Genomic DNA, 16363 nt, shown 5'->3' on the forward strand with positions numbered 1-16363 from the left:
CACTTAGACTGAATGAGAGCAGGAGACATAGCTCAGCTTCATTAAGCAGAAAATGGCTTTTGGCAAGTATATAAGTAAATCAAGTTTATATAAAAGCCCTAATAATTTTCCATGTGACCTGTTACATTAAGTTTTGTTTGGTTATATTTAGCCTATAAGAATGTTTTCTGATGATTCTTTTTTGGGATCTATGAAGGAAATTTAATGTTGTCCTATCATACATGATAATGTCATAGTTGGTTAAGGGCTTAACTGAGTTTGAGATCTACAGTATGATCTTTTCTTGTAGTAAATATATTTCTGAAAGTTCTTTTTTTTTGTGATTGTCACAGTAGGTGAATGCTGGTCCTGTATGTATAGGAAAAAAGGAGATCAAGTTTTCTTGGGTTTGTTTTAAAAAACCACGAACCCTTCAGGTTCTATGTGCTGGTCCTTTGTATATAGGGAAAAAGGAGATCAGTTGTGTTGTTGTTTGGGGGTTTTTTGTTTGTTTGTCTGTCTTTGTTTTTTAAAAAATAACATTCAGGTTTTACAACTATTCACTGGTAGTGCCTTAATGAATTATAAAAATTATTATTTGTAGAGAAATTACATATTAGTGCAAATAAGGACATCGAAATGCTAATTGGTTGACAAACTACGTGATGAAATTCAGGGAAGGTTAATGTTAAGTAATGTGTATAGGAGTCAGAAAAATCCCCAATTTGCAAAAAAAATGAAGTATCTAATTAGGCTACTGTGATCCAAGAATGATCCTGAGAAGTGTGCTAAAGTGGTTACTATTAGCTCAGTGTGCAGGAGCAACTGAAGGGGTGGGAGGATGGGAGTGGGGGAAAGACTGAGGAATTGTTAGGAAAGGAACCAAGACCAGAATGCTAAACCTTTGCTGTTATGTATGAGCCTCTGGTGCCAGACCATATACAATGGCATGTGAAGGGCTGATCCCCTAATAACAAAAATGAAAAAGATTTAGAGTCAGATTATAAAAATTATCTAATTTATAGAACAACTTCTGTATGAGGAACACATCAAGAGATTGAGACAGAAATGTCTACGAGTGGCACATTTGGTTCCATTTCAGCAACATTCTTACTTATTTCTACTGCTCTTTTAAAATTAACTCTCGTGCTTAATTTATGCAAATTGTAAGACTGCCTGAAAGCAGGCATCAAAGTTTTCATTATATGTCTTCCACTGGTTGATAATGTACTGATTGTAAGAAAAAAAGAAAAGAACACACAGAGCACAGCAATCATGTCTCTATCAGAAACCAGTTTAATACACTGTATTTTTCTGAAAAAGATTTGTAACTGATAGACTGCAGATAATTCCACTAGAGTAGAGTAGTTTATTTTGCTTTCATAGTATGTTTTCTAATTCCTTTTTAATGTTGTGTTTTAATGGCTTGATTGGAAACCACAGTAGTAAGACACCAAAGACTACACAAGCCTTCTTGTGATATGCAAGCTTGCAAACTTTACTAATAAAGTGATACTTAGTACTTCACTGTGTGATTACACCTAATTAAATTTCTCTGATGATAAATAGTTTCTTGTGGTGCCCTAATCCTATTAGTGACTGTCATGCATAAGGTCCACTGTCTAAAACAGAATATGATTGACATGTTTTTAACAGAAAATCAACCAAAAACCTCCTTCAAGAAGGCGTAAAGGAATGGTGTAAAATAATATTGACATGTTGAACCATGTGGCTAGAGGCATTTTATTTGCTCAGATGCTTTCTCTTATCAGATGCACAAGATTGGTCTAGATGAGGTTTCGTGCAGACGGCCTGTATCTGAGCACAGATGTGAAATGGAAAGTTTTGAGTGGATTCCATGTTTTATTGAGTATGTTGGTTAAGTGGCTCTTTTCATCTCTGACAGTGCACAGAGCTGGAATGTTGTCTTAAGTGATGTCCTAAAGGCTTCCACAAATGGATGTCTTCTAGCTAAACAAAATCAGAGCAAAGTGTGTAGAGACAGATATAAAAATGCCTGCCTTAGTACTAGCCATCACATCCCTGGTGCCAAGAACTGAGTTATCTTGAATCATGTCTGTGTTACCAAGTCATTAAAAGCAATAAAATGCATCTATCTATAAAGTAAAGCATGTGATGCTGGAGATATAGCATCCACATCGTATGTACTTTAGTATGCTTTATTTCAAATTGCTTCTAGCATTATTCTGTGTGCCTCTTAACAACTGAAGTGGATCACATGTGTTGCATGTCCATTTTTCAAATAAGTTTTATCTGAAAGGATTCCAGTTCATATGCTCAAAGGCTACTTTGCAATATGAGCCAAAGTCTGGGAAGCAGGGAGCTATTAAAAGTGCAGTGCTGTTTTGGACTAAGAGGCTATGGTAGATGTGTCCCAAGCTTCCAGCACATGTATTCTTATAATACAATATATCAAGGTTACAAATGTGAAATTAATAATATAGTTCCATCGTTAGCAGTGAAACACTGTTGTTTGAGCTAAGTAATTAAAAAGTGCCCAGCCCTCCTGGCAGACTATTAAAAGGGGAAAAAAAAGGTCGTCTAGACCAGTGGTGTAGCTGAAGGAAACAAGAAGTGATGCCACCAGGTAAGAAGAAGACAAACATGAGAGCAGGGTGCATCTGGGGTGGAAGCATCAAATTCCTAAGGAAGTGGGACTGATATGGACAAATTATCTCAGAGAGCTATGATTGTTACAAAAGCCTATTATTTTTGCAGTTGTGTGTGGAGACAACACTGGTTATGTATTTGACTGGACAACAGTAATATTTATCTTTGGATGCAAGATTATGTATTTTGCCAAACAGAATGTTATGGTAGTACAATACATATAATGTAATTTGTTGTGACAGAAGTCACAATATTTGTTCTCCTGGATCATCTTGAGCTCCTTATGGAAGCGTTTCTTAGCATGCATCTACCTAGGCAAGAAAAACAATTCTTTTCAAATAAATATGGATGTAAGGTTAATCTTCGATGTCTCTCCTTTTCATTTCTCCTGTGGTTTTGGTATGTTCTTTTTCTGGATTCCTCCATGATAAAATAGCTAACGATATTATTTACTGTAATTCTGTACTTTTCAATTATTATAGGATTTCAGAAATTCTGTGACTTAGTTGTCCTCAAGTATACGTGTAGGGGAGACAATGCCATTGAATCGTCAGAGTTTAGTAAGGGTGGAGTGGTTGCAGTGTTTTACTTTTTCAAATACTTTCTTATAAAACATGTACACAAAGATTTCCAGGATTGTTCTGTCAGAAACGTTTGTGTTCAATTTCAGCTGCATCATCACTGTGACAAGATTAGGTGGAATGCTAAGATTGCAAAGGTAACACATATATTCCCTTTCCCCATTTCTGCATAGAATGACATTTTTGTTTTCTCTTATTATTTATAACCTGCTTTGTTATTGTTGTTATGCTCTATCAAAATACCCTTGATTTTAAAATTACAAATACTGTAATATTTTCACTGTGTTGCTTCATTAGCATGACATAAACCTCGCTATTAGGCTGATCCCCTATGGAAATTTTTACTGCTCAGTCCTGTGATTTTAAAGGGTTCTTCTGAATTCTTACCATTTTGGTAGTTGAACATAATTTAAAATGAGTGAGAATTACTTAAGATTTATCATTCTGGAATATGAAACTAAGTATCCAAGGATATCTTATGAAGATAAGAGCTTAACATCAAAATGTTTTAAAATTCTTGTCCTTTGATAAAGCAGAAAATAGCCCTTCTTTATGTATTTGGAGCAAGGAATGTGTTCTATATTTTTAAATATATTTCTAGGGAATAAATGCTATATAAAACAGGCAGTGTGTAAAAATAAAGCTGACTGTCATTTGGGACACTGAAGCTAACACTTGAGTTTTGCAGAGTATCTTGAGGCTCTAAATGACAGCACACAATTATCCTCAGGCTGTTTTGAAGGAAAGATGACTAAAATCAGGGAACTGTAAAGAACTGCTTTACATACAAAAGCTTCAAATGCCTCTAAGTATTGTCCCAAACTGTGAATGCTTCTGTTGGTGAGAAATAAAAAGGGATGGTTGTGTTTCAAAAACAAAACAAAAAGTAGTATTTCTGTATTATGCTCTAAGTGTAATAATTATAAAGCTTTTACATACATGATACTCTTACTTAGTTGACTTCTGAGAGACCCAGCAAAAGAAATAAGAAATCAAAGCTCACAGATAATGGAAAATTATCCATTTTCTTAGGATGAAATCTTTTCTGCAGACCTAACTATGGAAAGTGCTTGCAACAAGCATTCTGACCTTTCAACCAATGTTTGATATACAGGCATGAAGCTTATTCATAATGACACAGTTCCCTACACTTGCCCTTTTGTTTTAATTCAAACAACTGAGCTACACCTCTTGTATTTTGATACGCGGGCACTTCTACATTTTTTATGTTTTAATGTCTTATATAAAACAGCATACAGATTTAATATATTATTTGTGTGTGCATTTTCAGAATATTTTGGATTTCAGTATTTTGTTGCACAGTTTTAATATCTTAAACTGTTTAAAAAACAATCCTATATTTGGACAAATTTGCAGAGTCATAGCATTGCAACAGCAAAAACTGAGCTAATTATGTTGTAATACATCTAACACCATGGCAATCTCGTAATATACAAACAGAAAAAAAAAGGGGGGTTCCTCTCTGATGGAATAAACAGTGAGTTTCAGACTAGATTTTATCAAAAAGATTTTTAAATTCACTCTGCTAGATCTCAACCTATGCAAACAATACTAGACATATTTGAGCACTTATATTGCCTTCTGAAAATGGCTAAATAATAGGGAAAGAAAACCAGAGGAAATACTCTGTCCCTTTGAATATTGAATGCATTTTGAATATGTACGAAACATGAAATTAACGTGTGATCAGTTATCTTCAAATTTTATCCCTTTTTGTTGTCTTAAATTAAGAATATGTTCTGTCATAGAATTCTTTAGTTTGGAAAAGACATTTATGATCATCGTGTCCAAGTGAAAATCTAACACTACTGCCAAATCCACCACTAAAGCATGTCCCCAGGTGCCACATCTACATGTCTTTTAAATACCATCAGGGACAGTGACTCTGCCACTTCCCTTGGCAGCCTGTTCCAATGCTTGATAACCCTTTTGGTGAAGAAATTTTTCCTAATATCTGATCTAAACCCCCCAGCGCAACTTGAGGCCGTTTCCTCTTGTCGTATTTATTTATTATTTATTCCTTGTTACTTGCAGAAAGCGACCAAACCCCCCTCACTACATCCTCCTTTCAGGTGCTTGTAGGGAACGATAAGGCTCCCCCTGAGCCTCCTTTTTTTGAGGCTATACAAGCCCAGTTCCCTCAGTTGTTGCTCATAAGACTTGTGCTCCAGACCCTTCACCAACTTTGTTGCCTCATATCAGCAATCACAACCTAGTTCTTCAAAATTAATACATTGGGCACAAGTTTTTCTCTGACTATACACTTAATGTCATACTTAAATCACTTCGACTTGTAGGTTTCAAAATCAAGAATAAGATTCAATGCATCAAACCCACCAACAAATAACAAGTTTACCTTACAGAGAAGGTGGATAATAGTTTACTAATGCCAGTAAAAAATGAAAATAACAAAATCAACTTAAAATTGAAACTGTGGTATAAGCAGTTAATTTAAAAGGGTTCTCTAGATCACTGCTATTTCTCTCATACAAAACTCTTCATGAGAACCATATTTATCTCTCTTCTCCATGGTAGATTATCTGCAGGGAACTGAAGGTAACATCCAAAGTACAGAGTTGCAAAAGAATGAAACATTTTCCTATCAAACCTCAGTCAAACACTGAAATGTATCCAAAGAACAGAGATTACCGATTAAATTTTTTCTACAAGTAGGTCAGTGAGAAATTTAACATCTCTCTACAAAAGCATCATTATAATAAAAGGAGCCTAAAAGCATGAAGCATGTTTATTTTGTTAGCCTGCAATTATTTCCTGAGCAAAATAGTATTCTTTTATCATTACTGTAAATTAGGATGGCCAGATGTTAACTTGCTAATAACACCTTCAGTCGAGTATGTTTAATTGAAGTGGTAGTCTATTTTCCTGTGCCTTAGTTTTATCATGGTTATTATTAGTTTTACATGAAATACATGAAATTCTTATCTCCCAAATTTCAAGAATATGGAAGAAAAGAAACAGTCTGACAAAAAAAAAAATGTTTTATCACTGTTATTTTTTAGGGTAGAAAGCTATATGCCTCTCATTCAAATGAAATATATTTAGTGTATCCAATGTCTTGTAATGTTTTCTTGGTGATATTTTGAAATTTGGGTGACAGACAAAAAATGCTTAGTTTCCTACTAAAAATATCTCTACTTTTGGAGTTAGACAGAAGTGGAAGCTGAAACATTGGCTAAAGACCTAAGGGACTAGTAAATGATCTGTGACATTTAAGAAGGAATAGCTATAGTGCCTTGGAAATTTGCTTAATTTTTTAGATATGATTGCTGAGGATGGTTACAGCTGCAAAACCTCAATACTGTGCTTAGATTCATGGGTACAGTTGTAAAGCCTCTTGAAAGATTACTGCTATAGAATTATTGGATTCCTGGTAGACCTGATATTTAACCACAAATTTATAACTGTTAGCAGAAGAAAAAATCTTTGATTGCTTTTTAATGTCTTTAAATATCATAGGTATTACTGGGCCCACCCGGAGAGAAAACTTACAGGACAGAAAAGACTTGGGTAGTAATTGCAAGAAAAAAGCAAGGGTTTCTCCTTCTATAGTCGGAAGGGACGAGTGTTGAAATGAAAAGGAAATTCTCTGTATGTTTGTGTTTGTTCTATGTTGGAGCAGGAAAGTGAGAGAGGGACGTGCCAGGTGTGTTCTGGATCTCACTAAGAAAGGCCTGACAACAAATAACTGAATAAAATACCTGCTTTTGTAAAGCAGAATAAGAGGAGGAATATAGATAGCAGATAAATCTTACTCTCTTCGGATGTGTGTTCGTGCAGCATCAAAACAACCTGTGGGTAGATTTCTCCGCTCCTGAGAAATTCTTGCTACACTTTTAGACAAAGGAAAACCATGCTGGTGGTGTAATCGCTAGTATTGAGTGGGAGCACCTACAGGCTCCTCCCTTGCAATGAGGTGGATGAGTCTGTCCTTTGGCCAAAGGGGTGTGTGCAACATGTCACATCCTTGAAAACCTCACTGGGCATAGAGCTCAGGGCAGCCTTCTGTGGGAACTTCTGGGGAACTGCTGTGTGGAATGCTAACTCCTCGATGAATAATGGTCTCCTGGTCAGGAGCACTACTATATTAGAAATGTTATAAACAGAACATTGTGTGCTCCCTAATTTCCAGAGGGTGTTGCCCAGTTGTTGCTCACTAATAAAATCTATTATACATATCTTCCTCATCCACTAATGCCACCTACTCTCTCTTACTGAAAATACTATCTGAATGACTGTACTGCCTGTGTAGTCTCTTTATCACTCTCTAGCACTAAAGTGGCAATTGTCTCTACCAGGGAGAACAGTAGTCCAGAGATAACATATACTGCATGCATCATAATCCTCAAAGTAGAATGTGTGGGAGATGATACAACTCTCTGAAAGCAGCAGTATGGTATTTTTAATTATTGAGTTGATGCCTGTATGCTAAGTTGCATTGAGCAGTTGACTGTAATGTGAATTGAACTTGTCCAGAAAGGTAAGTTTTGCAATTAAAAAACCAAAAATTACTTATATAAACATTTTCATGTAACGGACCATATGTTAGAATAATGGTATATAAAGCAGGAGATATACAGTTGAAAAGACTCATTATTTCTTAAGCAACTCTTCTTTGAACTATATAAATAACTCTGGATTCTTGTAAAGGTTACTCTGTGTGTCTTCTTAAATTGTATTTAATATAAGATATATATTTAAAATAACAAACAAGTACTTTCTAGTCCAAAGGGCTTTCTGTCGTTTCACAACTCTAGAAATGACTCACGCTTAAGCAACAAGGGTTATAATCAGTGGCACAGGGTCTATTTGGAGGCTTGTCACTGGCGGTGTCTCCCAGTACCAGGCCCAGTATTCTTTAAATTATTCATCGATAACTTGGGTGAAGGGGCAGAAGTCTCCTCAGCAAGTTCACTGATGACAAAGCTGGGAGGAGTGACCAATAGCCCAGGGTGCTGTGCAGCCCTTCAGAAGGACCTCGACAGGTTGGAGAGATGGGCAGAGAAGAACTGCCTGAAGTTCAACAAAGGCAGGTCCTGCACCTGGGGAGAATAATCCTGGGCACCAGTACAGGCTGGGGGCCAACCTGCTGGAAAGCAGCTCTGCAGAGAAGGACCAGGGGTGCTGGTGGACAACAAGCTCCTTCATGAACCAGCAGTGTGTCCTTGTGGCCAAGAAGGCCAGTGGTATCCTGGGGTACATTAGGAAGAGGCACTGCCAGCAGGTCATGGAGATGACCCTGTCCTTCTACTCAGCCCTGGTGAGGCCTCACCTGGAGCGTTGTGTCCAGTTCTGGGCTCCTCAATGCAAAAGAGACCTGGAGCTCCCAGAGTGGGTCCAGTGGAGAGCAACAACGATGATTAAGGCACAGGAACATCTGTCTTAGAAGGAAAGGCTGAGTGAGCTGAGCCTGTTCAGCTTCAAGAAGATATGACTGAGAAGGGACCTCATCGATGTCTGTAAGTATCTGAAGGGAGAATGACAAGAGGATGGATCCAGGCTCTTCTTGGTGGTGCCAAGCAATAGAACAAGAGGCAACGGGCAGAAATTGATGCACTGAAAGTTCCACCTGAACATGAGGAAGAACTTCTTTTCTGTGCAGATACCGTGCACTGGAACAGAGAGGTTGTGGAGTCTCCCTCCCTTGCACAGGATTGTATCCAGACAGTTCTTGAATATCTCTACAGCAGTCACTTGCTATCACTGCAAGCATTTGTAAGGAGAAAATATTCTATACTTCTCTCATTCTGATACTGCTGATTAGTATTTCTTTTATCATTCAGTAAGAGAAGTTTGGCACATATCTTTAGAACAACAAGAAATGACAAGTGATTCTGCTTAGAATTGTCCTTTCTGACTCCTTTCATGTATTTCTTTGAACTTTGTTCATGTCCTAGTCAGCTATGGCTTTGTTAGCATTTTAACATTGGGTTGTTAAAATGCTTCTTCTGTGAAGCAACTGAGCTTCTGTTTGCCCGTTTTCAGCAACTTTATCAAATTAGGAAGACTTCGTACAAAGTTATCTCCACTTTACTTCGCTCAGAAAGATATACGTGTGTTATTTTTTTATATATCTATAATCTTTAACATAAAGTGATAGCATATCTTTCCTTATAGCACAAAATAATTTCCAATAATTTAGGATCTTAGAAATAATGGAGATTGGAATACAAAGAATTTTCTAAAAGTGCTGAAGGTTGTTTAATATTCTGTATATTATTTTGCGTGAGAGATTTCCAACACCATAAAGGCATGTTTGAACAACCTTAGTACCCTGGCAGATTTTAGTTTCCTTTATACCAGCTGCAGAAACAGTTGGAAGGTGATTTTGAAATCTCTTTAACATTTTGAATGCTTTTATTGCCACCTGACTCCAAGTAATTTTGTTGTTGGAATGTATCAAGAAAAAATTAGCATCTTTTAAAAACGTATCAAAAGACAAATGACCAGAAAGTTTCAGCTCTTAGGGAAAGAAGTCTTTCTAATGTGAGTTGTTCTGCATCATTTTTCTCCCGACTATAATAGTTGGAATCTTTGATTGCAGTGGGATCATCTAATGCTAAGACACCTCTGCAAACTGCAATGGAAGCAGACAATGGCTCATCAAATTCTATGGTAACAGCTTTCACCCAGTATTATGTAATAGTTATAATCCTTTGGGTATGTAAGAGAGATTCTGCAGGGACTGAATCCTGAAAAGGTCTTCCCTTTGGAAAGAATGGCCTTTTCAGTTCAGTAATGGATTGTCTTAAAAGTATCAAAAGCTTTTACATTTTATTCTTTGTATGTTTATACTCACTTAGGAATAAACAATAACCTAATCAGCAAGGCAGGCTATTACTAGTTCATTCTATTATTCTTTTTTTCTGCTCTATCTTTATTAGGAAAAAAAAAAACAACCCACCAAAAAACAACACACCAATAAAGGCTCACAGGGAAAAAGCTTTTTTCTGTAATGATCACAGTTATTTATTCTTCATTGCCTTCAACAGCTGTCAAGATATTCTTTGCCTTAAGAACCATCAATGAATCTGAACTGATTTTTATCCTTCCCTTATCACTTTTGACAATCATTTGCAGTCTCCAGGATTACTCCTACTCAACAGATAATGGAGAAGTGCTGGCAGTCTAATCAGTTCCAGATTACTCCAATGTTCTTTCTTTTCTTGCATATACTTTTCTCTTCATTGTTTGTATATCCCTAACACAAGAATATATCAGAGCAGGATGTCCACATCTTCTTTATATTTAGAGAACTGAACAACATTGCTTTGTTTTGGATGAAGGGGCTTCTTTACTGGTGGTTTATCTTCTGGAAGCTAAATCTAACACTGATTATTAGACCTGGAAGGTCCTTTACCATCTAAAATTAGTACTATCATAGATCACAACAAGATCATACCTGTCGTTGTTATACCGTACAGCCTGTACATGCACTAGTTGACTGGAAACATCATACATTTCATTTATGCATTATAATTATGTCAGACAATTAATACAGGTGATAGAGAGTAATCTTAAAATCTCTCAGCTGGTAGAAGGATCCACTACAGATAAGTAGAGGTGTCAGTTAGGCTGGCCTCTTTATTGTGCAAGAGGAGCATCTTCAGGATATTCTGTGATTCTAGTAAATGTTACTAGGCAATATTGGAGTGCTGTTCCATATCCATACACTGATGAGCAGAACAATGATTTTTGAGTGAATGGCACCATCATAGTGCACTGTGTGAGCAAACATGGAGGTGCTAGATTAATCTATTATGTAATTACTCCATCTATGGAACTGATGGCCTTGACTTAAAGTAATTGTTACAATCCATTATCTTCAGGATCTTCAAAATATGCTGTCACATCTTCTTAACATCTACTTCTCTAGATATAAATAAACAGTAATATTGCCAGTATTATGCACCAAAGACTAATTAATCTATTATAACATCAAGAAATGAAAAAATGTCCAGAGGGAAAGAACATCTGAGTTGGTAGGGAGATACGTTTTATTTTCAAGCATTACAGATCAATGCTTATCTACCAATCTCCTTATTCTATTGTGGTTAAGAAAAAGCAGTGCCTGAGTCACTACAATCACTCCATTCTGGCTTGAACAGTATCAGTACCTGGAATTCAGGAGCTTGTGAACATCTATTATAGTCATTCTGGGTTTTTTTGCTCACATTGATCATTCAGCCCAACAGACTCCCGCATTACTGAGGCCTCAATTTTCATACAGTGAAGTGTAATAACATATTTGAATATTTAAACATACAGAACATTTTGGATGCGAAAGAGTCCATAATCTTTACATGTACTGCAAAATGGCAATGGTTTCACCTCAGGAGGAACCCATTATCTGTGAAGGGCTTGTTCCTTGATACTCTAGAATATTACAGTTATTGGAAACTCACGAGCCTAGTATACATCCAGCAGTTCTTTCCACACTTTATTCACCAGTTTGGTTACATGTAAATTGTATTAATCCTGAACTGATTTTCAGACTTCCATTTAAAATAGAAGAGTTAACTCAAATTTGGAATATTAATGTGATTCTTCAGAGTGCTGTTTGTTTGACATAACAATGTTCTTTGTTGCATACAGAAGACAGTGACCTGTGCTATAAGTGGCTTTGGCTCTCTTTGTGGTCCTTTGGAAGATAGATCTGATACTTTAGACCAAATTTCTAAATTTCTTCCAAAAGTTTGGATTTTTGTTTAAACCAGTTTATTCATCTGCCTGAATATGCTTTTATTGATTTAAAAGTTGTCCAAAAGTAAAACATTTACTGATCTTTAAGAGAATGTTTTGAAGACAGATGTCTGTCAGGGATGACAGTATAATCCTAAACTGGACAGAGAGAGAGAACAACTGAGATTCCATCCAGGCCCATTTTAGTATATTCTTTAGAATTTGATAAACTAGACTTTCCCAAGGAAATTTCTTTGAGGATACAGTTGACCTTGCTGTTTCATGTAGGGGTATTCCTTAGACTTAAGTCTGTTCTTTGCAATACTGCCTGTGCTTCTGCTAAAATATACTCATTGTTTTGGCATCTCATGCGGATGCCTGGCTTAATAGAGCCATACAGCAATTTTACTTGGATTAGGCTTGCAAAGTGATTCTTCTTTTATGGTGTATTGATTGTAAGTTACCATGATTGGCACACATACAGAGAAGTAACCAGTAAAGACAGAACTGTGGGGTTTTTTGTTTTGTGATTTTACCACGTTCTGGCTGTAGGTGTAGTCATAAGCAGCTATGTCAGATTTCTTTTGTAGTCTCCAGACACACTGTATTTCAGCTCTTCCCTGGCTTTTCTTCAATCTGTGTCAATCTTAGGATGCTCCAAGTCGAGTCATTAATCAGTCTCTAGGGTAGTCAGTTTCTGCTACTCTCCAGAGTTATGACCAGAGCCAGTATAGTGTGAAAGTATAATCTAGACATGCATACTGTATGAGAAAACACTATTGTCTCTATGGTGTGTTTTTTGCTGCTTTGATCTCAGCCCTTTCAGAATATTTGTTCCGTGTTGTTCCTTTGATTTCTTTCTGTACGGTGGTGAGGGTACCAGGTTACTCTCTCTGATTTGTACACTGATGTTCACACGTCACAACTCATATCTTCCTAACAGCCGATGCATTGAACTGTTCATGACTGATTATGGTTTTCCACTGTTCATGCAGTGCAAAACCACTAATTATAGTGGTTCCTTCTCCCCTTTTGAGCTCTAAAATTCTTACTTCTGCTTACTCCTTCTGGCTGTGTCTATGAAAGTGGTGCATTTGGAGACAGTTTTCTCAGCCAGCTACTGAAGTATATGGGTCGTTGTGGTTGTTATTTTACGTACTATCTGTGTATGGGAAGAGTGTGTGTTCTTCAGTCATCCAGAAGTCCTTCTTGAAGTGGTGCCAAAGTTACAGAGTAGCTAGGAAATTAGTCCTTCAGTAATAATTTCCAGATCTTACGTTTCTTTGATTCAATTTTAAGCTTTAGTTTCTTGATTTCATAAGGCCTTTATCATTTCTCTTCAAAGGTCCAAATCTTCTAGTTTGTTTCTTTGCTTATTGCACTGTTTGAATATCAAAAAGTTTGACTGTCTTCACACAGTGATTGTTCAGATGGTTTTCTGTCTCTGAGTGGACTCAAGGCCAAATCAAATTCTATGAGATCTCTGGGCAAACTTAGTATTTGTATTGCATGGTGTTTAGGCATTTGCTGTAAGGCCACCTGGAGTTCTCTCTTTGCTTTTTTCAGCATTGTGTTAGACTAACTGTATCCAGGGCTGTTTCAGCCTTCAGTGGAGTGATGCTGCAGTTGTTTGTGGGAGTCCTCAGGCCTTCTCCTGGATGGGAAAAGGCAAAGGTAACTGATCAGAGCGAGTCGTTGCGGGAATGTACATGCAGACTCAAAGAAGAAAGGTTACTCGTCAGTAACTGGTGTTCTTTGAGAGGTACAGTCTGCATGTACATTAGTCTCCTACCTGCCTTTCCCCTCTTTCTGGATCTCTTTCAGGTTTGATTGTGCATTTAAGAGGAACTGCAGTGGTGGCGGATGCACTCTGCCCTGTGTGTCAATGCCTCAAGCAGGAAGAGGGGAGGAGTGAGAGTGCCCCTCCCGGGACACTCCAGGGCAGGCCACGAGCCCACCCAGTCTTAGAGTATATGTATGGACTAAGTGTCTCAAAGTACTGCAGCTGTTCGTTGGTAGGTAAATTTTCTTTACTGTATTCTCACAGGTAAAGCAGTAGAATTTCTTTTAAAAACAATTTCGTTCATTGACTCTATGGATGATATGCATGAACAATACACATGGGGGGGAAATTTATACCACAAACTGCATTACACTGAGTAGCTCCCTGTCTTGCTAATGATTTCAACTCTCGTCTTCCCCCACCCCAACATTTTTAGATATTTGAATATTTTCACTATGTTCAATTTATGATTTCCACTGAGAGCTACACCAAAAATTGAGATCATATAAGTTGTAATATTATTTTAAAAATAAAAGGAAATGTCTTACACAATTGTAGCTAAGTGCAGAAAGTAACATGTAAGATTGTATTTACTATTAGAAAGTGAAGGTAGAAACAGAACTGGGTTCTGTAAGAATCAGTTATATTTTTACTAGAATATTTTTCTTTAAAACTTTGTAGTTGCAGAAAAACCAACATTTGAATTTAAACGGTTTTTTCCACAGCTGGCTTTCTCATTTGGTGTTTTTTTTTTTTTAATCACAGAAGCCTTGCAGTAATTTTTTAATTCATTGCATTTCCTGCCTATTAAACGAGTAGATGTGGGGTATAATCTGGCTTAAACTGGACTTGTAGTTGTCCCTGTGTGCAAATACCTACATGCACATTCTGCAAGTGGTTATTTTCAAGTAGTTTCTAAGAAGTGCAGGTTATATGAGTTGAGGGCTATTACAGAAATACGATTCTGAGATGCTTGTACTTAGACTTTTCTGAGACCTATCACCCTTGCCAATATGGTGGATGTGCTTTAACCAGTGTCTTAGGGTTGAAGCAGTTAGTGTTGTCTTGGCAACTCATAGAAATTTATGGTTGGTATTCTGTCACTTTGCCATTTCTGTAAGATGAAAATGTAGCTTATCTGAGCTCAGTTACATCCAGCAAAGTTTGGTGAAACTTCTGATCTGTGGCACATGAGATACATGTGCTGTAGATGTTGGTACAGATAGATAAAATATTATGAAGAGCTCTAGTTTTAGAAAGTTACTGACTTGTGTAATATCAAGCTACCTTTTCACATTCTGAGAACAAAACCTGAAGTAAACAGTTTTTTAAACAACCTTAGATGAACACTAATGTATACAAATGGGAAGAAAATGTGGAAAAAGCCATCTTTTTCTACATAATTAATTTGAAGTTTATGGCTCTAAAACCAAGCATTTATATCTTGTGAAAACAGGTCTTTGAAGTGCTGCCTAAGTTTAAAAAATAAAAAATAAAAAAAGCATAGAGAGAAAGTTTCTCTTTATCTATTGTTAGTGAGGCAGTATTGGATTAATTTAATTTGGTTTATGCTTTCCCCCCTTTTCATTCCAATTGTTATTTTAGCTTGTATTGTTATAGGAATAATTAAAGGCATATATGTTAGATGCCAAGATTCTCACTAGGAAAAGTAACACTAGCAAGGAGGTATTATGTTTTTCTTAAATTTGTAGTTGTTTTCAAATAAATTCTTAAGAAAAATGGAATTTTTATAACTGTAATATTTATTTTGGCAAGTAAATGTTATATTTTAGAGAGGCCTTTTACACATAACAGGAATGAGAGACATTGAACTTCAGTGCTTTTGTTAATATATTTTTATTATGTAAGGGCGAGCACATGTGCACTTAGGCCCACACATACATATATATCTGCCAAATTCAAAGTCTTCAGGAAAGTTGTTTCAAGAAATAGACATGTTTGGAAAATATCTAATTCTGACTCTTCTGACGGCTTTAAGTTCCATCTCTTTCTCCAAGCATTTGAAGAAAATTGTTATGCCACAGTGCCCAATCCTTTCTTGTGAGTAGCCATCGTTTCAATACCTTAGCACACACTGTAGGAGGGCACCACTGGTACCAGCGTTTGATGGGAACAGATTTTCTACAGAAGGAAACAAGTCTTGTGCCTTGGTGCACATGTAGATGCATGGTTCGCTTCTGACCTAGATCTCCTTGTAGTTTTTGGTGCAATTTGTTAAATAATACAGTAAATCCACTATTTTTCTTAATTGTGCTAAGACTAATATGTCAAGGTAGTTACCTTGAATTCAGAATCCTTACTTTGTCTTTCTGAGGGAAATCAGCACAAGGCATTTAAAACCTTACTTTTTTTGTGAAGTCAATCTTGTACATTGTCTCTGCTCTGTCTTTCTCCATCATAATAGTTACAAATTCTTATGTCAGTCCCAGCCCTTAAAAGTGCTGGCACTCCCAATCCTGGGGGTTTGATGAAGCGTTTCATTGTTTATACGTCTCTCTGGTTGACTTTCCCTATTTATTTGGATAGATGACTTCTGTTGAGACTTGCCTATTTTTTTATCCCTGTTTTTGGAATAGTTATCACGAACAGTAGGTTTTAGAAGATGTGAAGTACTTTTTAAAAAAAGGTTATGTTACAGACTGCATAG

The 16363-nt window shown here is 36.6% G+C and overlaps 1 protein-coding gene across 23 annotated transcripts in view; it reads left to right on the plus strand.

Moving 5' to 3' along the window:
* GPHN (gephyrin) overlaps positions 1-16363 on the plus strand; it is a 285353-nt gene that overhangs the window by 126119 nt on the left and 142871 nt on the right. The window contains exon 1 of one of the 23 annotated variants that reach the window (XM_050334977.1): positions 13796-13927. The exons of 21 other annotated variants lie outside the window; for them this stretch is intronic. In XM_050334977.1, coding sequence (XP_050190934.1) covers positions 13886-13927 — 42 coding nt within the window. In that variant the 5' untranslated portion in view covers positions 13796-13885. Of the gene's footprint in view, positions 1-13795; positions 13928-16363 lie in introns of those variants that run through there. One more of the 23 variants, XM_050334981.1, reaches the window with a different exon arrangement.

This window comes from Myiozetetes cayanensis, unplaced genomic scaffold (assembly GCF_022539395.1).
Source record: "Myiozetetes cayanensis isolate MyiCay16 unplaced genomic scaffold, myiCay2020 scf6-25, whole genome shotgun sequence".
Lineage (NCBI taxonomy): Eukaryota > Metazoa > Chordata > Aves > Passeriformes > Tyrannidae > Myiozetetes > Myiozetetes cayanensis.